The sequence below is a fragment of the Crinia signifera genome, chromosome 7, assembly GCF_055691185.1.
Source record: "Crinia signifera chromosome 7, ASM5569118v1, whole genome shotgun sequence".
Lineage (NCBI taxonomy): Eukaryota > Metazoa > Chordata > Amphibia > Anura > Myobatrachidae > Crinia > Crinia signifera.
The window spans coordinates 108,369,633-108,392,701 of NC_139223.1; the positions used below are offsets into that span (position 1 = coordinate 108,369,633).

Genomic DNA, 23,069 nt, shown 5'->3' on the forward strand with positions numbered 1-23,069 from the left:
AAAAGTCTGGACTGTGGCTTTAAGGCCCCTGCTTTGCCAGAAACTGTAGCGAGTCCTGTGCAAAAGAATTGTTAAGGAGGAATCTACGGAAGGTGATGGCGTACCCGCAGGACACCCGTTCTTGAACCTATGCCTCTGTGGTGAATTGGGTCCATTGAGCTACAAATTGAAGAAGTCTGTCTCCCATCTTGAGATCCCCCAAGGAGAGACCCGATCCTTTAGGCAAAGGGTTTGTCATCAGAATATTGAGCTGGAGGTCAAGCAGACAAGGATAGCTTGGGCTTGGATGCCTTGCCAGAAGACTGCTGTCTAGAAAAGGATGGTACCTTTGCCTTGCCCTGGGAGTGGAAAGACCGAAAGGAACCGTGTCTTTTTTTCGTTTAGAAGGCAAGAAAGCATATTTGGATGCCGCTACTGTGGCCACCATTTTGTCCAACTAAGAGCCAAACAAGATCTCTACCCCAAAGGGCAAGCCCTCCAGAGCCTTCTTAGAACTGGTGTCTGCCTTCCAGTCTGGTGCACCACTATTACACTGCAATACACAATTGAGCTAGGGAGGTGCCCCTTCAAAAGTCTAAATTGGTCCACATAATAATTTTACTGCTGCTCCAGTACATTATAGACTGTACATAGATACATACATACATACATACATACATACATTTTACCAAGATTAAAAAAAAAATCTACCTCTTAACCAAACTAGTTGCACCTTATTTTTTACCTGAGCCTTATAGTGGAATTCAATCAAAAGCTGGAAATGGAAAAAACACTGCTGTGCAGGGCTTTTCCCACAACGGTACATGCTCTGGCACACCAACTAAAGTTTCCAATTACTGTAGCTTAATTAGTCGGTAATTACTCACCTTCCGAAGTTGTGCTTTCTGCAGCTTCGGAAGATGATCTTCTGCAGCAGTGGTGAGTATGGGAGTATTGCATGTTTGTGCTTCCCTCGTGTGTGGGTGTGAAGGAGAACATAATTTCCCAGCACCCCCCTCCCAGTGTGAATGTGGAGGGAAGACCACCAGCAGCCCCGGGGACTAATGGATAAGTACCATTATTATTTCTTTACTTGCGTCGCTGAGTTTTCAGAGCTAAAATACCAATTTAGTTTTTAATTATATATTCGTGCTCCCAATACCCATAGTAATCCAAATAAGGCCAACAAAGTTTTTACCTTGCAAAACCTTGCCCACAATTAAACTTCCTCTTTCATTTTTTTCACCCATTGGTAACATCAGACCCTTGGTATTGCCTTCCACACACAAGTCAACAGCAAAATAAAAAGTTATCTATCATTACATGTTCTGGAGGGAGCACAAGTAATGTAAGCCAGTAGAGCTATACAAGTAGGTTCCCAAGTTTACAACACGCTCTACTAGCACTCCCCATCCCTTCAGTACGTGAGAAGCTCAGTTAACCGCTGTATTTGCTATGTACATCTAACTAATCCAGTACACTTATCTTCCATGAGACCACATGCCAATGCTTTTTACTCACACCTCTTCCAGCTCTGAAAGATTGCTCACATTATAATGCAGTCAAAAAGTTAGCATGGGGATAACCATCCTGGTTCTTTGTGGGTTAAACTCTCCAGTGCTTTCTCTTCCAATCACAAAAATGTTGTCTTAATCACCAAATAATCAGGTTTGGCTCATTAATTAAATGCCACTTTCCCAATCACTTCTGACAGTTAATAGTAACACAAATTGTGCTGTATGGTTTATCTTGTGACAGTGTCTAATATACCAGAAGCCACCATACAGGAGCCATCACAATTCATTAGGAACTGTCGTAATTAATTGCCAAAACTGCAGCCTTCATGCCACAATTAAATGTAATTACACTGCTGTTGGTCTACAGTGAAAGAAGGACTTAAACACTAATTGGAAATATATCAGCGAACAAAAGGGAAATTCAAGCCGCATGTTTTTGTACATTAAGTTTATGTAATTACATTGTTTATTAGAAGAGAAGTAGGTGCCAGGGGGCTTGGGGCCACTGTAAGGTTAATAAACTTTTGTATATGGAATAAATTACCATAAAGGGTATTGAACAGTCACAAATAACACTCAGTTCTATTAAATATCAAAATAAAGAGAACAAGAGCTTAGAGAGAACTATTATCTTCTTCAACATTTAGATTTCCTTGAACGAAAACCAAAAAGGACTCACAATCCAATGTTTAAAAATAAGCCAAATAATATATTGCACCTTGGGACTTAAAAACCAAATGCATGTATATATAACTTATAAATATAACTTTCAATATGGGTTATTAACCCATTAATCATCCAGTTTCACATGTGCAAACTGGGCTGCCTAATCTCCACTTCAAAGCAGATGAAATGGTTTAATCATAACTCAGGATAAAGAACACTGCCACAAATTCGCTTTACCAGAAAAGGGGCAACTAGATTAAACAACAAGGTACAGAAAAGCATTTGCACAAGCCTTGGAGATGCAGCACAGACTGTCGGAAGAGCTACTGTCACACAGTTGGTTCCACAGTTTCTTCCTTGCTTTGCTTGAGGTTTTTAATCTGCTTTTCAAAAATCCTTTGGCAGATGTGTGATGAATATATGTGGAATGCCATTTGCTAAGTCAGATCAAAAGTGAATCCATAAAGAAGTACAACAAACTCAACATGTTACAAGAAGCCATAACCACTTGTCAGGAACTGGAGTAGTAGGTCTTCCCGGCTGTGACCTTGGCGAACCAGTGGAGGGCACTGGGACCAGGAACTTGGGGTTTTGATTTAACTGGAGTTCATGCACAGGAATGAGCAGTAACTGGACACAAGGGCACAGATGAAACAGGGTATTGACCAATATCAGGAGCATAGGCATGGTGCATAACGCGGCATTGGTCTTCGCAATGGAACCACGCAAAGAGCTTTGCACCCGACAAACAGGTCACAGCCCTCTGTCACAGTCCCCTGATCTAAGCTTTTATTGACTGAGGATCTCTACACGCAGTGAATGATTATTGCAGGTAGGAAGATTTGGAATAAACGTGATAACTAACCATGATTGGAAACTGATGGTGGCAGCTATTGGTCAGGTAAGTGATGCTGGTAATTATCAGTCTGGGAGCGGATGCTGGTGACTGTAGATTCTAGAAACATATGTTGATATTCCGGCCTGGGAGCCGATGCTGGGAGTTATCATTCTGGGAAACGCTGCAGGTCTGGGTACCGATGGTGAGGTTCTTCGTCTTGGGAGCCCGTAGTAGAGGTAATTGGTTTGGGAACCAATGGTGCGGCCTGGGAGGCGATAGTAGAGTCGGACTGGGAACCAATGACATGGCCTGGGAGCCGATACCAGAGATCGTCTGGGAACCAATGGAGGGATCTAGCCTCGGAGCTGCTAATAGGCTTTTGGCCTGGAAGCCAATGGTGACCTCTGCTGAAGATATCCTGGACCGAGCGCAGACTACTTCAGGTAGAACACTGGAGCTGGTATAGCTTGAAGAGAATCTGGTAGCCTTAGAACGCTGGCTCTGGAGAGTATTACAGGGAACAGACTAGTTGTTCAGGGATATTTGGAATGCTGTGAGCCTAGCTTATATCCCTCAAGATAGCTGGTGATTGGCTACCTGCTGCAGAAGCAATTAGGTTAGAACCAGGAAGTGGAATTACATGGATTAACCAGGATCATGTGACCTATGCTGGAGTCAGAGTGTCAGGAATCACCTGATGGTCTTCAACATGGATGAGCCCAGTATGCAGACAACCCAAAGTAGTTTGTCCGCTGCAGGGGTTAAGACTCGCCGCGAGTGGCGGCCAGTCTTAACCACATTGAATAGTGGTAGCAGGAGTGGCAGCGAGCCCTCCGGAATAGGGCGAGTGCATGGCGAGAGAAAAAATCTCTGAGAATTATTCTTATTTAATACTGCCCTTAATGTCAGGTTTCAGTTAGGCCTGTCAAAACCACTCCAAAACGGGAAAACTTTTGTATTTGTAGTGTCTTTTATTGAAATGCAATGCTCAGGTCACATGCATATGATTTATGCATTATGACAAGGTGAGTAATGCATGTATGGGATTGGGTTAACAGAAAATAGTGTGGTGGTAACGTCTGCTCAAATGTATAGAGTGAAGGTGCCCATACACTGGTGAGAAGTATCTCAGCAATTGGTTGCATGCAATTTGCTTGCAATGTGGGTGGGACCTTCCGTGGACGGGATCGCATAGGATACATTGTATGAGGTCCTTTTGCATACAATATATATCATGCGATCCTATTAGAGTTGAACGGGCTGCAATAGATCTTTGCGGCAGCCTGTGAGATCTGCAATTGAGATGTGAGGCTCACGGGAGCGCGCATTGCAATTGCACCAAAACCACCTGCGATGTGCCAGTTTTCATGGCATCCGTCACAGTCGCATGAAAACTGGCCATATCGGACCAGTGTATGGGCACCTTGAGTCTTAAATAGTATAGTAAAAGTTTCTTAGGACTCTTCTGAAGTGTCTTGTTCTGGGATGCCGACAATACAACCTGCCAGGTACAATAACAATAACCAATGCAGAGTTATGTTTCTCACCTCCAGGCGAGTGTCATAGTGTGTGCTTTTTCCTTGCCACAGCTCCATGCCACTGTCCCTGACAGTGGCGATCTAAAATATGTTGGTATTGGTCACTTGCGGATTACCATGGAGCATGGTCCCATGCCAACAGAGAAGCAGCACTTCTGGTGAGGTTACACTACTGAGCAAAAAAACACCTTTTGTTCCGCACAGGATTAATCCACCGCAAATGGTCATGTATTGTAAGTTTTGGGGTCAGAATAATGTATTCTCTGTGTGTGAATTCTCTGAACTAAATGACAGTCACTTTTATCACTGAAAGATTTTATCTATCCATGTAGAGGTAGAGACAAATTATAGCAACAGGGAAAGGAAAGAATGTCACTATGCGGTGCACAAAGAGGTTGACTTAATCTAAAATCTAACTTTTATTAGGAATTTCTAAAATAGTAGCGAAGTATGAGACATAAACATCACAGAACATGAAACATAGAGTGACTTTAAAAAGGATAATATATCCTAATAGGTGTGACTGCAATACTTTTCTCCCCTTATTGGACTGGTTTATTTGATATCAGTCCCCACGTCTGTATAAATTCAATCGGTGACTGGAGACTGTTATAGCCGAGTCTGCCCACTCACTCCAAGCTGTAATTAGCTGTATGGAGTGTGCGCCCGCTTGTCAATCAGTGGCGGGTCCCGGGTTGGGGATCTGCTCTCCAGTGCTGGTATGCGGGCGGTGTCCGATGTGAGCTGCCACTATCACATTCAGACCACCATTTTGCTGCAACTGCACGGAGCCGCGGATCGCCTCCCAATGTGGTACAGGTTAAGCCGCGGCGTCTAGGAGTAGTACGCCGGGGGTTAGAGCCCGTTTGAGCAGTACCAGGATAGTGCTGACGTCAGGCACTGCGTTCCTGGCCGGGCGTGTCCAGTGGCGACTGGCACACGCTGGTGAGGCAGAGATGCGGCTGTAGATAAATTACAATAATATATACATTGGTATGGGGGAAGGGAGTAGGGAGTCACAACAAGTTGCTGACGGGTCAGCGTACGCTTCGCTTATGGGAGCTTCATCAGGACCCACCTGGTCTGCACCGGTTAGGCCCCTTTTATACCTGTTTCTCATACATATTCATAAGAATTGCCGGATGTAGGCGTGTGCATCCTATTATTCCCTAGGTTAATTGGATCATCCTGAAAGGAGAAAAATTACGGGCATGGTGCCATATGTAAGCCTCCCCGCCTGCCCCAGAATTTTTGTGGGGGAGAAGGAGGGCTTAAGGGGACACAGGCAGCAGAAGCTGCCCCCCCCCCCCCCCGATAGCTGGCAGGGGACATTCAGCGAATATCATTCAGCGGGGCATTTGCCGAAAAAATACCCGTGAATCAGGAGCATTGAATACTGGCCAAGGCAATGAAAACTTTACATTAAAGATTATATATACTGTATTTAATGTAATGTACCCACTAATAAACCATAGACCCGAGTCCAGCTACAGTTTCCAGATTATAGACGGTTGGTAAAATGAAAAGCATATCAGGAGATAATTTCAGGGGGGGGGTTATGGGGATGCAAAGACTTCAAGTGCCTAGGAGACTACACAGGGTTTAATCTAGCAATGCAGGTAAGGGAGGTGGGAACACAATACATTTATAGAGACATAGGTTGTGGTTTAATGGAAATTTGCAACTCAAAGATGTAATAAAGATGTTAAGTGGGAGCAGGAGAAATTTGGTGAGCCCAATTGTTGTGGGTATGGATCATTGGACAGACAGCAACTAACTCGACAAGCATTAGGTCGACATGCATGAAGGTCTCGACCTTCCCATAACCCCCGTCGACCTAGTGGTGTTGACCTAATGTTTGTGTTTGTCGACCCAATGCTTGTAGACATAGTGACTGTATCCCATTGTTGTTGCACCAGGAAGTGTCACATCAAATCTACCTTTTGCAGCTAATAACTTCTGCAGTGCAGTGACCACTATAGACATTTCTGTGAAAAGCTCTTAGCGAGTCTTTACCATCACTTCAATTTACTGCAACTTTAATGGACAAGTGCGTTGGAAGGAGAGGACAGCTGCGACCAGACATTTTCTCTGAAGCTCCAAGCTGTAGCTTCTTTTTGTCACTAGAGTTCCTAGACACTGCCAGACAAATTACTGTATAACCGTAGCCCAAAGCCCTTCTTCCTAACTGCAAGCTATTAGCAAATCATTGCAAACTGCAAGGTCAGGAGAACACTTAAAACCAAAATGAATAAAGTAACAGGATTATTAGGAGTAACTAAAGTACCTGCAATTTATTGTAGCCAGTTTATTATGGAAAATGTTATGGCTATATACAAATGATTACCTTACCAGAATGTACCGTTTATGAAATTTAATTGTATTGTTATTTAATATTTTGCTGCAACATATAAAAGTTCAAATGAGACAGACTATTCCCATCTGCAACATGAGTCCACACAGCCCAGGATATGAATGCATTATCTGTGATGACTTAAAGAATCACTAAAACCTTAAATTGAAGCTTTAAATTAGAAAAAAAAACGCTAGTAAAGATAAAGGTTTACAAGATGTTCACGTACATCTAGCCTCCTTTTGTATTAAACTGCCCTTCTAGTAGCACCATGACTCAGTAGCTATATTCAGTGTGTGAATCCGGCTGTATCTGCATACAAAATGCTACGTTACATGGTTTTCCAGGTAAACACTGTAACTAGGGCTAATCCTAGATATTTTTCCATCCTGGGATTCCTAAAATACCTGGGATTGACTCCTCCCCCCCCACACCCCACAGTTTTACTTGGAGCAGCCTGGTCCAGAGCAGTGCAGGAGCCAGGAGTGTGGAGAGGGGCAACCGGCATGTGAAGAGGGGCAGTAAGGTGTGGGAGGAGAAGGGCTGCCAGGCAGAGATGTGCGGCTGAGCTCTAATCCCAGTAATGAAATCCCGGTAATTTTGGGCACTGATCCCGCCTATTTTGGGATTGACCACCCTAACTGTAACATTCCATTTCCTATGCAAATACAGCCGCAGTCACACACTAAATATAGGCATGTAGCATAGTGTTCATTCTGACACCCGCTATCTTTGAAAACCCATGCAGTTCCTCCTCCCTGCCTGGGGTGTCACTGTCTGCTGTAGTGCTTCTAGCACTGTGTGGTCTGTATATCAGCACTGATAAGCAAACCAGACCTGTGCTAGAAACACCACAGTAGACAGCGACACCCCAGGCAGGGAGGAGGAACTGCATGGGTTATCAAAGATAACGGGTGCTAGAATGAACACTATATTGTATCATTTTAATCAACAGAAGCTGCTTATTTTGCTAATAGTACACTCCATTTTGCATATAGTATGCTATTTAATGTAAAAAGATGCTACTGAGTCACACAGAGCTCACGCGTTATGTATAACGTGACATTTATCACATGGAGGATAGATGTTTGTGGACACATCTGTATGACAAGATGGAGGAAAGCCTAGCCAGTAAGGTGAAACATTCCAAAACAGAAATGAAACCAGAGAACAGCAGCTTGCTTGTAAGAAGGTAATAGGTTATGTACTTGTCACACATTTTATACACACCTCACAACTTTACCTGGTCCCCCCAGGGACAAAATTAGGTGGCATCACCTTGTGGAAAGTGCAAGCTATGCCCCGCTTCACCAATGTGCAGGCTTCTAGTCGCTGCTGCTCTGCATAGAAGTGCAGCAAGTGAGAGGGGGCCTACCAAAAGCAGGTCACTGTGGCCTGTCGGCAGGAGAGTGCTCAACAAAAATGGGACTGTCCTGCCAGTTGGGAGGTATGTGTTACCACCTGTGTGTGTGTCATAAAACCTCTTTTCATATTGGTACAACTTTAGTTATCTTTGCAACTATTAAAAATTTAACAGAAAAAGTGGAGGAACTTACAAGGGGCGTAGAACATGATCAGTGCATGTTTCTTCTTCTTTAGGGTCTCCCGAAAATCATCACCCAGGAGGTGGAGTACGCTGGATGGTTTCTCTTCCCACGAAGGTTCTGGGGGTGGTGGGGCCTCGGGACTGTAAGAGGAGGAGTACGTGGGTAAACGGAAGGTTACATGGTTACAGTGGCTGCATTAGGTACAATGCTTACTTGTGCATCCACTCCACAATCTTCTGTTCGGAACGCAGGTGAGGCAAAGTGTACTTTTCCTCTCCATTCTCAAAATACTTCAAAGTTGGGAACCCAGAGATTTGGAACTTTTCTGACAGTGCTCTGTGTACTGTTCCATCCACTGCTGCAAGGACCCCCACATCCTGAAACATCAAATAAGAATGCTCAGCACTGAAAATCTTGGGCCAGAGAAGGAGTGTTGAGGCCCATACACACTATGCCATTTTGAGATCAAAAGTAGCTCAGGTTTCCCATTTTTAGCTACTTTCGGTTTAAAATCTTCAAGTATGTATGGCCGGGTGATGAGTGTTGAGTGCTGATGCATCATCGCCGGACATGGCCCTGTTTTACTGTGGAAAGCGGTTACCCACCAGTGAAAAACACTGGGCCGGATGAAAATCGCTTAGCAGGGGCAATGTTGCAGCCAGCAATTTTCACATGATCGCTCGACATATACACTGGGCAAAAACGCCTAGTGTGTATGCACCATTATTTGTGCTTCAATAAGTCTCTGTACCCTATTACAGCCCCAGTCATTCTTTCTGCATAAATATAAAAACAATAATCATCAGCAGTGATCTGTCCACTGTAGCCATCCTGTTTTGCAGCAATCAAACTCAAATATCAAAGAATAGAAATCAGAGAAAGCAAGTAAAGCATATTTATACTGAGATACTGTACAATAAAGCATATGCAAAAATGTATCTGAGGACGTTACTGGCCAATCCTGATATTCTAATTATTATTTTTTTTTTAATTAATGGAATAAGATATCCCTTTCTTCTCTGCTTACCACTAACTGCATTTCTGTCCTACTTCCCCACCCCCAATATTTGTCTCACCTGGTCTCTCAATTTTGTATGTGCTTCATCTGGTATCCCCTGAATATCACAAATACCCCTACCTGTTCTTAGTGGAGCCCAGAAAACATCCCAGACATTGTTACACCCGCAGATAGCAACCACTTCTGTCCCGGTTACAGATGTAACAATTGATATAGATGGGTGCCAGATTTAAGCCCCAGACACACGGGGTGACAGGAGCCCCATGCTGAGTGAGGTACTTAAGCACAGATCGCTCAGCACACATGCGATTCTCCTGCGATGTGTGCTGAGCAACGTTTTGCCTATGCGTATAGGAAATCTTAGCAGGATAGACAATGCATGCACTGTCTATCTGAGCAGGCTATGCCGATGCATGGGACCATCACTATAGGGTGTACACACTAAGTGATCCGTGCTTACTTTTTAGACTATCTAAACCAGCCATGTCAAACTCGCGGCCCGCGGGCAGCATGCGGCCCCGGCTGCCTACTTTTGTGGCCCACAGGATCAAAGGCAAAGCCCCTTTCCAAATGCTGAAGCCAGGAGCGGTAATACTGCACATTTTCTTCTGAAGCCTCTCCTGGCTTCAGCGTTCCCAGTAGTGCATTGCGCGGGTGCACGTGTGACGTCACCGCCCAGTGCAGGATTAAGGTGCTTGGAGGCGGGAAGGCAGGGTAGCGGAGGGTGGCGAGCGGCTGCAGTGAGGGGGCAGAGCAGCCTGCAGTTACCCCCTGCCAGAGGCAGCAACAGGGAGCAGAGCAGTGCCTCCCCGTCAGCACGGGAATGAAGTAACCCTCCATGTGCCTGCCAGCGGTAAGATGCCTTTTTTGTGTGTGTTATCTGGCACCGTGGGGGCATATGTGTTATCTGGCACCGTGGGGGCATGTGTGTTATCTGGCACCGTGGGGGCATGTGTGTTATCTGGCACCGTGGGTCAGAATGTGAATTTTTACTCATTCCCTGTGTCACAATGTGAATTTTGGCTTATTTTCTGTGTCAGAACTTGAATGTCGGCTTATTTCTGTGTCAGAATGTGAATTTGCAGTTGTGTGATCAGTTCTGAATATAACCCTTATTTTAGAGTGTCACGTGCCCACAGAATGATTTATTGAAACTTTCAAGTTAAACCTTATTCTAAAGTTTTGAGCCAGACCGGATTTCAATAAACAGATACAGTATTAAAGGCTTATACTACTCAAATGATCTCATATTGGGCAATTGTTTTCACATGGAGAACAGATATTTATACAAAAGACATGGGAGGATCTGGGTCTGAAATGCAGTAGCAGAATGACGGTGCAATCAGTGCATTGCAGCAGGGCTTGCAGCTGGTGCTTTTATAATAAGTCAGCCTGACTCAATAGTACCATGACACTTCACCATAAGAAAATGCGGTATGGCCTAGAGAGGAGATGTATACCCTTCACCTCTTCCTGACTCCTCCTCGTTGATTCAGAGTGACTAGGGCTGGGTACTGGGGGAGAGACGGTCCTGCTCATGCCTCCGGGAATATTATCATAATGTCATGACCTTTTTCAGTCCAAAAACTTTGGTATGGCAGATATGGAGGCCCTCTGTCTCTGCCTGCAGTGCTAGTCATCTCAGACTGAGCCGAGTCAGCCATTTTGCGCTGGCATGAGCCCTGGCCCCCAGCAGTAAGCAAACCTAACAGAGTGGCTCTGTTTGCCAGCCTCCTCACAGCAAAGCCACTCATGCAGTTCTGGCAAGTTACCACCATCATCTCCCATTGCTCTAGGAAATGAGCCCTCCTAATTCATTCAACCCATAATAATGGGACTGGAAACATATAGATGGTAGTTTAATCTAATGGGACTAGATAGATTACAGCTAGCACTAGTTATGGTGACCCACTGCCACCGTTTGCCTCCCTAGACTTACCCCTGCCTTTCCTCAACACCCACTGCCTCTTCCCAGTCACTGCTTGCCTCCATGTTTCCCCTGGTCTCTTTCCAGGGGGCGGAGGAGGGGGAGAACAAAGCATATTTTTTAATCTGGGCCCACCACTTGCACATTCCACCACTGCCACATAGCGACATTAGGTAAAATGATTTACCCTTTGTTTAAAACTAAATGAAATTGGGTCAACATTTTTTCAAATATCTTACCCACAGTCTACACACTTTCAGTTCTCCTGGGGCCCGCCGACGGTCTGTACATGCGGGCCTCTTCTGGAGGGATTGCGCAACCTCCTCTAGCTGCAGGCTCTCAGTGAAGCTAGGAGAGTGTCCGTGTGAGTACTTCTAAACGGTGCCCGGCTTCTAAGCTCCTGCAGCACACCTGATCCGGCTACAGGACCAGTACTGCACTTACAATCTAGCTACCACAATACGTTTGTAAATGTTATCTTCTATTTGTATGTGTTTGTGTGACCAGTATATGCATTTGTGTAGGTGTTCAATGTATTATGTGTGGAAACCACCCCCCCCCCCCCCCCGACACCCACTCCACGATCCTCTGAGTTTGCCCCTTCTCTCCCTCCCACTATGTCTTCTGCTATAAACTCTCCCTTCCTCAAGTTAGTCCCCACTTTCCTCATTTCTGTGACACTAGTATCATTATACAGTATATACTTTTCTGATAGTCTAGAGTCCTGGGTATGTTTTTTCATATGGGGACCAATATGTTTTTTATTTTTAACCTCTCGTGCCAGAAGGGTGAGGGTGCGGGGCCTCTTAAGATTTTGCTATGGGGCCCTCAAAGTTCTAGTTACGCCCTGCCTACTGCAGCTCTCCTTGCTCTGTATTTTCCAGTGTGCGGTGGTCACCAGGTGTATGGTAGGAAGGAAAATGCGGCACCTGGGAGGACCCATGTGTGTATCAGTTTAGACAATGAGAGAATAGATAATGTGCATCAGTGGTGGGTGTGCGCAAAAATAAGATTTATGAGTATTTTCCAATATGGAAAGCAGACCTGGTCCCGACTGTGCCCCAGGAAATGCCATACTTCTACAGCCTCCAGAGTGCCACTCGCGTCTTTCTCCGGCTCCCCGCTATGTACAAGTTTTCTGTGCTGCTATGCGAAAATGGCTGCTCGGTAATTTTTTATAAGATTCCCCAACCCATTTTTTTCAATTTAATACCGCAGATATCGGGAGCGCACAAACCCGTGGTATTTCAAACTTGGTTGAGATACCCAAGTTATTTTCACTCTGGAAAACTAGGCGCCTATTTGAATTTGGCCCAATAATTTATAGTTATTTACAGTAAAAAGAAAACCGACATGTATGTTATAACATTAGTAAAAGGAATATTGTATTAATATAACAGTTGTTGTGCACTAATAATGTATATACTAAAGCAATAGACTGATGTTTGCAGTTTGGAAAGATGTTCGCTATCTTTTTGAACTACAACGCCAGCTATCCTTAAATGTGCACCAAGAATCTCATGGCTTAGGATCATTTTTAAAACATCGTGACCAACTGTGTTAATGCAGTAGAGTCTCATAAATTATTTATTGCTCTGATTAGAATTTATGTGATTAACGCTGGAATGTATATCACCGCAGAGAGTGGAATATCATAAAAAAATTATGCTATTTTCCGATAAAACAGCATATTTCTCTGTTTTCTTTAAACATGACAAGTTTAATTAATCCTAATGGTAAACACTTCTCCTAATAAACAAGTCTCTCAGGCTGTCACTGTAATGTTCTTAGACAGAGTGCTTGGGCTTTGGCAAGAAGCGTGAATTAGCAATCAGTCTGTTCTCAGACGAAACTCCTTGGGGACCAGTAGAAGACAACGCGTTTTGTTTTCATTACACACTCTGCATTAGTATTAGAATTCCACCATGCCCCAAAAATACAATAAACATTATTACATGTTTATGCAACATTACAGAAGATTTGGAATAATGTAGAGAGCAGACTCAAGGTGCGTACACCCAGCATTGCCTAGAGCAAGGAGTTTCAAACTTTTTCAACTTGTGGTACACCAAACAAAATTAAAAAAAATGCTAAGGCACACCATTAGACCCCCACAGGGAAAACAACCCAAACCCATTGGCCCCCAAATGAAAAATCAATCACACTGGTCCCCACAGGTGACAAAAATAAGATACATTGCCCAGACCCCCTTTTCTCATACCTTCTTACCCATCTTTCCCCCTTTGTTGCTTACCCTAACTGGTCTGGCAACTCGCTCTAGACCCTTTTCTTTCACAGTTGCGATTAAAATCTGAATATGTCTTTATTATTTACAGGTTAGTACACCTATACCTAACAAATATTCAACTGCTATGTCTAGTAAAGAATCGGTTATGAACTTTCTTATGCAAAGCCCGACTGCGTTGGTTGTTTTTTTTTTTATCATTCAACCCGTAATAATGGGACTGGAAACATATTGATGGTAGTTTAATCTAATGGGACTAGATAGATTAGAGCTAGCACTAGTTATGGTGACCCACTGCCACTGTTTGCCTCCCCAGACTTACCCCTGCCAACCACTGCCTTTCCTCAACACCCAACAATGCAAGAAATTAAGATACATTGACCCTCACATGAATGCTGTCATTTTTATTAGAGAAAAATGTAGACCGGAGATGTAGATGGCGAATGAGGTCTTCACTTTAGTATATTTAACAGAGGAGACCAGAGGTTAGTAAGATAATATTGGAAGAAGCCAACAGAACAAAGAAAACCTAATCATTGGTACTGTACTCACGCTTTTTGCATGCAGTGTTTCAGCTGCCTTCTCATAGTCCGGCTTCATTTTCTTACAGTGTCCACACCCTGTGCAGAATTGAATATACCAGTCATCATAAACACAGATCTTATAAATAGGTTTCAATTACCTTAAATCTGTGGTGACTTCATTGAATGGAACTCATCAGTATCAACATTAAAACACAAGGATGTTATAAACCATTTGCTGTTGATTGGGCCTCGTAGTGAAAAAAAAGGGTACTTGTTTCCTAGAATGGCCACTATCGGGGGTAATCGTGTACCTTAACTTAAGGTACACGATTACCCCCGATGGACCAGATTTCCCTTGAAATCAGGTCCATTTTGCCGGCAAAGGCAAAATCGGGTCCATAGCGTCGGTCGGGTGCATTAACATGGCACACGACGCGACCGACGCGATGCACCCGATTTTGCCATAGGGTCCAATGTTAAAATATTTTTAACATCGTAATCGGGAAAAAAATGGGAAATGGGCCAATATGGCCCATTTCTCATTGTATATGCCCCCCCCCCCATTGTGAACGTCACCCCACGATTGACGCCAACCCGAAGCGTGGCAAGCGTAGCGAGCCCGCGAGGGGCGGTGGTACGCGTCCTCCGACCTCTTCTTACCCCTACTATCCACGTCGGCGTGGAGTTGAGAATATAAAGTGTGGTGAGCGCATCGAGCCACCGAGCCCGAAGCGTGGCGAGCCCCGCGAGGGGACGCGTATACCTGTGAAGTTATACGCGTCCGCTCGCCACGCTTCGGTGACTCGCTGCACTCGCCACACTTTATATTCTTAACTCCACGCTGACGTGGATAGTAGGGGTATGAAAAGGTCGGAGGACGCGGACTCGCTACGCTCGCCACGCTTCGGGTTGGCGTCAATTGTGGGGTGCCGTTGAGGGGGTTAAAATTGGGGTCTGGGGAGACTTTTACATTGAATCCAATGTAAAATAGGGTCCCAGGGACCCTATTCACATTTCAATCAATGTAAAAATCGGGACCATTGCGTCGGTCGCATCGCATGCGATTTGGTCGCATGCGATGCAATGCGACCGACCCGATCAACATCGGTGTGGCCATTCTAGGAAACAAGTACCACAAAAAGACTTTGGTCCCTTTCACAAGTGACTAGGCCAGGGATAACCAACTCCAGTCCTCGAGAGCTACTAACAGTTAACGTTTTCCAGGTTTCCTCACAGAATCATAAGTGAAGTAATTAGCTCCACTTGTGGATCATTTATAATGTGTCAGTCAGTAATGAGTGCATCTGTGCCCCAGCCAGGTGATCCAGAAAACGTGAACTGTTGGTAGCTATCAAGGACTGGAGTTGGCAACCACTGGACTAGGCAGTAGGTAATGCTCAATGCTCAGTCTCTGCAATGGGAGTGTCATGCACTGACTGAGAGCTAATGATCAGCGTTCTTAGCAAACTTTTTTTGTACCTGAGCCCAAGTGGAATGATTTTTTTTCTTTCTTTGTATGAAGTTTTTTACCCTCTCTAAAATTCATAGAGGGCAGTTTAAACCAGTTTTTTTTACAAAGATAACGTATACTGTAAATGCAAAATAGTTTTAACAAGAAAAACATTTATACACAAATTAAAACAAAGTTGTATAAATATTTTCCTACATTAGCAATACAGGAGTATCACATGACTGTTGTATGCTGCTGGCAGACCATACTCCTTCCATTATATAGAACTCTCAGGCTGTGGATTCCTGCTAGTTTCATGTCCCTCCAAATATCATGCAACTGTAGCCCTATCTTCATTAACACGCCCCTCATCTAAATGATATATGTGCTGCTTGAGAAGCCTGATCCTACTACTATAATATCAGTCTGTGTACAGTATTCCTGCTGCCTCAATACCCCGCCTTAAATCTTGACACAACCCCTGTCTCATGCAACGTGGTCTTCTCGAACAAGTCAGTCATCTGCTAATATACTCTGTGCTGCTCCGGCCCCTATATAATGCTTGATCTGTGGCTTTCTGCTGTCCTTACAAACACATCGCTCACCTAATGATAGACAATACTCCTTCCAGTTTAACCTTCTTGTCAGCTTCTTTCTGCGGCCTCCATTCCCCTCTAACACATCACTCATCTACTGATAGATGTGCTGCTGAAGACCCTACGCCTTTCTCTAGAACACTCTTGTTCTACTGGTCACACAGAATTTCCTCATGTACACTGTGCTACTGTGAGCATTCCAATGATCTAACTGGCAACAGGTTCCCATCTCCTTTAAAACTTTGGAGATCCAGATAAGTGGGAGAGGATAACTGATAGTATGAGGCTATTTCACCCTCAACAAAATAAACTGTTTTTCTACTATGACAATAAGAGGAAGAGGAGTAATTAACCTGAGAGGCCCTGGAAAGCTGAATATGGGTGAAAGGTACAGAGACAATGACAAAAAAAATGAAATGACAAGAATAAGCTCTTCTGACAGTCTCATGTAGGTCACTGCCTCCTACTGTGACAGTTACCTGAATCCGTCACTTCTTCTTACAGAGAAATCTTTCATTACACAGAATGATCTGGCGGCAGAGAGCAAAGCTAGTGGGACGCCAGGAGCAGGAGGACGCCTGGGAGCAGCATAATGCTGTCTCTTGTGGATACACAATCTCCTGCAGTTTACAGACACACAACGCCTACATTTCCTACGGTGCTTTAGATGACTTTCATGGAGTCAACTTTAGGGTGGAATATCAGCAGTATAAATGTAGTTAAATTACAATTAGCATAATTATTGTTCTCCTAGACCAGTGGGGAAGGTGCACCAATTTAATTCCACAGAAAGCGGAAGGCTGGCTTTAATAATTTCATTCAGTCTATCCCCTGTACAGAAACTGATCTAAAAACTGCGACCACATGCCAGGCTATTCTCCAGCATACCATTTCCCAGAACAAAATGATGCTTTAAATCAATGAAATAAATAGTGTGTCCAATTCTAGAGCTCCGCTTGGAGATGTGCGATTGCTGCAAAATCAACTGTCAGTTGTAGGTACAGCTGTGCAGCAGGCTGGGTCTCCAATCACATTTACACTTTTTGCTCCAACTATAAATTAATGATGAAGCATTTCAAGGGTACAATACATCAGCAATGTGCCAGTCACTGGGGCTCAAAACCCTCTGAAGGGAGGAGTTAGGTCTTGCCTTTTCCCAGGTGACAGCATCTATTTCCCTAGTGTTACACAACAAAGGGCAAAAATATTTAATGACGGCTCAATGCAGATTACCTAATTTACTATTCTTACTTTATTCTTTTATTTATTAAATGTTGTGTACACACGATGAGATTTGACATTAGATTTTGACTAATGCAAATCTAATGCAGATTGTATGAATTGTATGTAAATAGTACAGAGTTAGCAAAGATTGCATAGCACTCTAATCTTAAGTTGAATAGCAAGGGAATCTCACACATGACAGGCATACAAGCATGGCTTTGTTCCGCTACTGGACAGGCACTGAGTTGCCTAGTTACCAATCACCCTATACTGTACTCTGCCCAGTAGACCCTGTGACAGTTCGCAGGAAGCTGAGGGGATGGTGGTGCGTTCCAGAAGTCGCATACAGGGGAACGTCTACTGCAGGGTCCCGCAGCTTGTTGTGGATGCCTGGGACTCTGCATGCATTTAGGATGGCCACGAGTGACAGGCTGCAGGGGAGGCTGAGTGTCTACATGATGGAGCTTGTTGCTGGTGTTAACGCTGTGACAGCGGACAGATGATACCGGAAGAGCGTTCCACATGCGTCTAAAGACACACTTTCCTGTGGCCAAACATTTCTGCAGCCCAGGACACAATCAGGATCATATGAAAGTGATTATACTAAAAGGAAATTTCAAATCACAAAGAGACAGGAGGGTCTGGGAATACAAATTAATGACAACGTTTGACACCCTTAACACAGGACTGAATCTATCCGAGGGATTTATGGCCCACTACAACATCTGAGGAATCTGGCCCAGAGAGAGTGAGGGCATCGGAGCTCTAACTCTGGTCTGTCATCAACTTAGAGACAATAAAACTTTCACACTACTTATCTACAAACCAATTAAGGACTCAATTTACAAGCTCATTCTGTTATTTTGTTTTGTTTTGATCTTAAGAATGTCCATCTATCACATCTTGTTCCTACTCTGCTGTGTATATATATGTGGTTCTTCACACACCTTGTTATACCATGCCTGAGGAAGAGACCTAAGAAGTCTCGAAAGCTTGCATTTTAACAACATTTATTTTTGTTAGCCATTAAAAGGTATCATATTTGCTAGATTGCTATTTTGTTTTTCTCACTGAGGAACAATAAAACTTTTCACATGCGTCTAAATGCATACCTGAGTCACTGAGGTAATACCGCATAGGGATTGGTCTATGTACATGTAAGATGTTTTACATTTGATTTTGGCGGGCATCCGGGTCCCGATTTAGATAGCATATTCTGTCCGTATGTGTAAGTGCTCTTGATGAAGGTGGTCACATATATATACACACACACACACACACACACACACTAGTATGCCCGCTCAAAGCAAAAGCTTGAAAAGCTAGTCTGCTACCTTCTGTGTTTGTGCATGTGTAATATAGAGATGTAGTGTCACTCTCTGCCAGCAGATGGCTGTGTAGTGTCCGTGAGTCTCCAAAACACTTATATACATATATATGGCAGACTATATCTGCCACAATAACATATCCCAATTAAAGGCAGCCATTTATGGGCAGAGCAAGTATGCAATATATAAACTTGCTAGCAAGTGACATCGTTCATGAGGTACTGGTTCCCAGCTAGATTGTTATATTCACTAATCCCAGAAATGTTGGCTTCTCCAGTTGACAGGTCCTCTTTAAAAAAAAAAAAAAAAAGCTCATAAAGACTGGAACTTACATGGAGCATAGAACATAACAAGCACAGATGGGTGATTCTTTACAAAAAGGTCGAAATCAGCATCAGTCAGATGATGGACTGCACTTTCCTGCTCAGCCCACGCCACCTCCGGTGCTTCAGCGGCTGGTGCCTGGGGGCTGATATCAAAAGAGACCACATGATAACACAGACTTAGGGTATCATACATGGCAGGTACTGTATATATTTGTGTTTATTACAAATTTATGAAGGAAGAGAGCAGTTATGTATCCTCTTGAGATGTGCTTGGTTGCAACAATGGATAGAAAGTCTGTAAAAAATGTTGGTACCCCTGGTGGCTGATTGAGATATGGTTGAAGGTGCAGCGTACAGAACATAGCACAAGTACCTCTATGTTCAGTACTTTGCACGTGCAGCAGACCTGTAATGCACAATGCAATAAGTGGCCAGCATCATAGAGTGCAAAACAGCTGCAGGTTGCAGTGTTTCAAAATCGCGACGTGTCGCCTCTGTTTTGGGGGAATGGAAAGGCCAGGATCTCCATCAGAAGATGGAGCATTCCCGGCCTCTTTGTAAGAATTAAGGTGGGTCATGCAGCTGGCCAATGGTGTAGCAGATGTTTAGATGCTGCTGGGATGCAGCAGAGATTACCAATGCAAGCAGGAGCATCGACTTAGATCAGACACCTCAGGTTGCATTAACATACTAATGTAGCTCCAACCACATACAGTATGAAGCAGGCCCCTGATGCATGTATGCTACAGTACACAAAACGGAGTGCATTTTGGTGGAGTATGAGGAATTGAGCTTGTACTAAGTCTACGGTGAACCCACAACCACTCAAAAATCAGATGATGGTTTGCCATATGAAGCTGGACACTTACATGTCATAGTTACATTGGAGTTGGGGAAACTGAGGGCATATTAAACTTGTGGTGCAAAATTAGAATCAGCACTACTACAATGATATGTAACAGTTATAAATCCACACAACTAACATTAACTAATTTGCATGTGTTCATCATCATGTTATACAGTGTCCATGTAGGATAACCAATAAAAACACTACTACCACTACTACTACTGTTCTCTGCCTAAGACAGGTCACCTCTGAGCTCCTTAATAATGGACGGTATAATACAGTACAGAGCCTTCCCGATGGACAGGACAGAGTTGTACACAATGCAGCTGGCTGGAATTCCTTATGGGTTTAAAGAAACCTTTTGAAGGCTGTCCTGCATTAGGTAATTTAAACAATCTGATTTTTTACAAACAGGGAACAGGGTACAGCTGTACATACAGTACACAAGATGGCCAATGTAATGCCCCTTTTGCACTGCCATAAATATCCTGGGTTATTGTACATGAACACACAGCAGCCCTGGATATTGTGCAGTGCAAAAGCACCCTATTGAAATTACCTGGAGCAAGTGAACTGGCATTTCCACCCAGGTAGCAAGCAGGGTTGAACATTTATTCGACCCAGTTTGCGGGTTACACAGGTCAATGTACCCCAGGAGCTGTTCACAGAAATAAATCAGCCAACCCTGGAAGATAATCTCATCTCCAAGTGCCAGCTCGGTACCCACCTTCAGTGACATCACCCACCTGGCATCATAGGGCCGCCAGGATAAAAGGAGCCTCAAGCCGGGTACGAAACCCTGGATGTGACCCAGCTCAGCAGTATAAAAGTGGTACAGTATGTGTGTCATAGTGGTGGGGCTCATGTTACACTACTCACTTCTCCAACCATTCTGCAATGTCTTTGGCGGTTGCTCCATATTTCTCAAAATTGAACATATACTTTCCTTTCCTGAAAAAAAACAACAAAAAAAAATGAATTTTATTACAAGAAAAATGAAAAAAAAAAAAAAAAAACTTCAGCAACATAAAAGTTAAATCATATATAACATATATATAAAAAAAGCATCAATGGCACAGTGGCTCACCTTTGAGACTACTACAGAGATTTGGGAATACTCACTCAAAGTACAGAATGGTGGGATAACCCTTCACGTTGTACTGCTCCTTCAATCTCTCAAACTCTGGAGGATAAACATTCATTCCAGCGAGGACCTGAGGGGGGAATCTAATTAGTATGAAAACCTCCATTTCATACTAATACTAAACAGATACATTGGAACAAGATTGTTCCATTTCACATTATGATCTCTTAACTTATATGGCTCCAAAAGGGTACTGCAGCGTCCTACACAGTACTTTGGCGAACAGAAAGGACAGTTGCACACCAGTCAATAATTTCACAAATACACAATTATATTAAGTTACAGAATTGTGTTGTAACCACATTAGAGCAAGCCCTACTCACAAGATCTTACATTGTAGAGTGGATATGTTTAGACACTTTAGAGTATAGCAGAGTTGGGTAATGCAAAGACTGTAATGATAGATGGTGGGACAGTAGTCTTGGGTGAAAAGAAGACTTTGGCAGTGTGGTTCAAGGCTGGGGAAATGTCTGACTGAGCGTTAGAGGGCATTCTAGCAGTCATTGGATGAGTGAATAGGGAGTTAAGCCGTGTATGTGAGAATTAATCTGGAGATGTAGGGAGAGGGGAATGGCTGATTACGAGCATGACCATAAATTGTGTTCCACAAAAATGGTGGCAAGCTGGGGGTTTTTTGTTACTCTGATTTTATTATGCATTTTTTTTTGAAAAATATTTTTTATTCAGCACTTTCATGTACATTATGAAATGTTTTGTTGTATCAATTAAATAACAATTCAATAAAAAGAACTTTGACATCACATTTTGACATTGTCTTGTTGATTTTACATTATTCGGTTTTCCTTTTTCCCAACGCAGTTGGGGTGTATGAATAGTTGCTTTTGTTCAGGTCTTACAGTTAAGCCTAATATAACATAGTGATGTGCTGGTAGTTTCTTTGATTTTAACAACATTATGAATTAATTATGCGTACAAAATATTGTAATAAAAATAAAAAAACTCAAAGATCAAAAAGAAAAAAGATATAAATAATAAAGTCCAGATGTGGACCTGTAAAATCAAAAAGGTGTGCTCCTCTCTCTCCCGCCCCCCCATCCCACCCCCGCTAACCCCCGAAGGGGAAAAATAGTGTGAATAGTAAAAAAGAACAGAAGATGCCGAATTGGGGGGACTATGTCACAGCCACAGGGTGGTCTTCGGCTATTATGCGTAGTAGATACCAGGATGTGTCCTTTAGACTTTTGTGGATTTGTTGTCTCACTTCTAAAGATAAAGTTGCTATGTAGCTTTCCCACATTGAGAAGAATTTTTTTACCTTGGATTCTTTACTTAAAGTGGTCTCAACCCAATCCATTCTAAAAAGATGGAAAAGTTTATGTTTAAATAAGGGGAAGGTTGGGGAGGACGTTGATGTCCATTCTTGCAATATGGTTTTTCTTGCGGCTGCACTAATGGCGAGTAATAGGTCTCTACAACCTTTTGTTACTCTTAGATCTGGGGGGATTACGCCCAACACTGCCCAGTCATCTACGAATGGGACGTAGTTTACTAAGTGTGTTTCTGCATACCTTTTTACTTGGAGCCAAAAGCTTCTGACCATTGGGCATGACCAGAAGCAATGGTAAAGGTCTGCCTCAAGTTCCCCACATCTATAGCACGCGCTCGAATTTGTTCGGCCCATTAAATGGCTTCGGTGGGGTGATAGGTAGGCTCTGTGATATATGTTAAGGAACATCTCGACATATGAAGATGAGGGCAGTGTTTTGCAGGATTTTAAGAGGAATTTCATTAGGTCATCTGTGTCATATTGTGGGAATTTTTTTGTCCATTGGGCTATACCTTGTTTGCTGGTTGTGTAGTCTATAATGATTCGGAAGTGTTGATAATAACAGGATATGGCTTTTTTCTCGAGGGGTGGTTGTAATAGGAGTGTATCAATGGTATTGTTCCAGTCTTTGTCTGAGAAGTTACGAACTACCGTGGAGACATAATGTTGGGCTTGTAGGAAGGCCAGAGGGTGTCCCGTTAGGCAGGGGAATTT

At 43.4% G+C, this 23,069-nt stretch overlaps 1 protein-coding gene across 1 annotated transcript in view; it reads right to left on the minus strand.

Annotated features, from left to right (window-relative positions):
- Positions 1-23,069, minus strand: part of PDIA5 (protein disulfide isomerase family A member 5) — a 111,441-nt gene that overhangs the window by 17,205 nt on the left and 71,167 nt on the right. The window contains exons 9-14 of the mRNA XM_083153602.1: positions 21,046-21,137; positions 20,803-20,874; positions 19,083-19,219; positions 14,181-14,248; positions 8,652-8,815; positions 8,448-8,578 (exon numbers count right to left, since the gene is read on the minus strand). Of these exons, the coding sequence (XP_083009728.1) occupies positions 8,448-8,578; positions 8,652-8,815; positions 14,181-14,248; positions 19,083-19,219; positions 20,803-20,874; positions 21,046-21,137 (664 nt within the window). The remainder of the gene's footprint in view (positions 1-8,447; positions 8,579-8,651; positions 8,816-14,180; positions 14,249-19,082; positions 19,220-20,802; positions 20,875-21,045; positions 21,138-23,069) is intronic.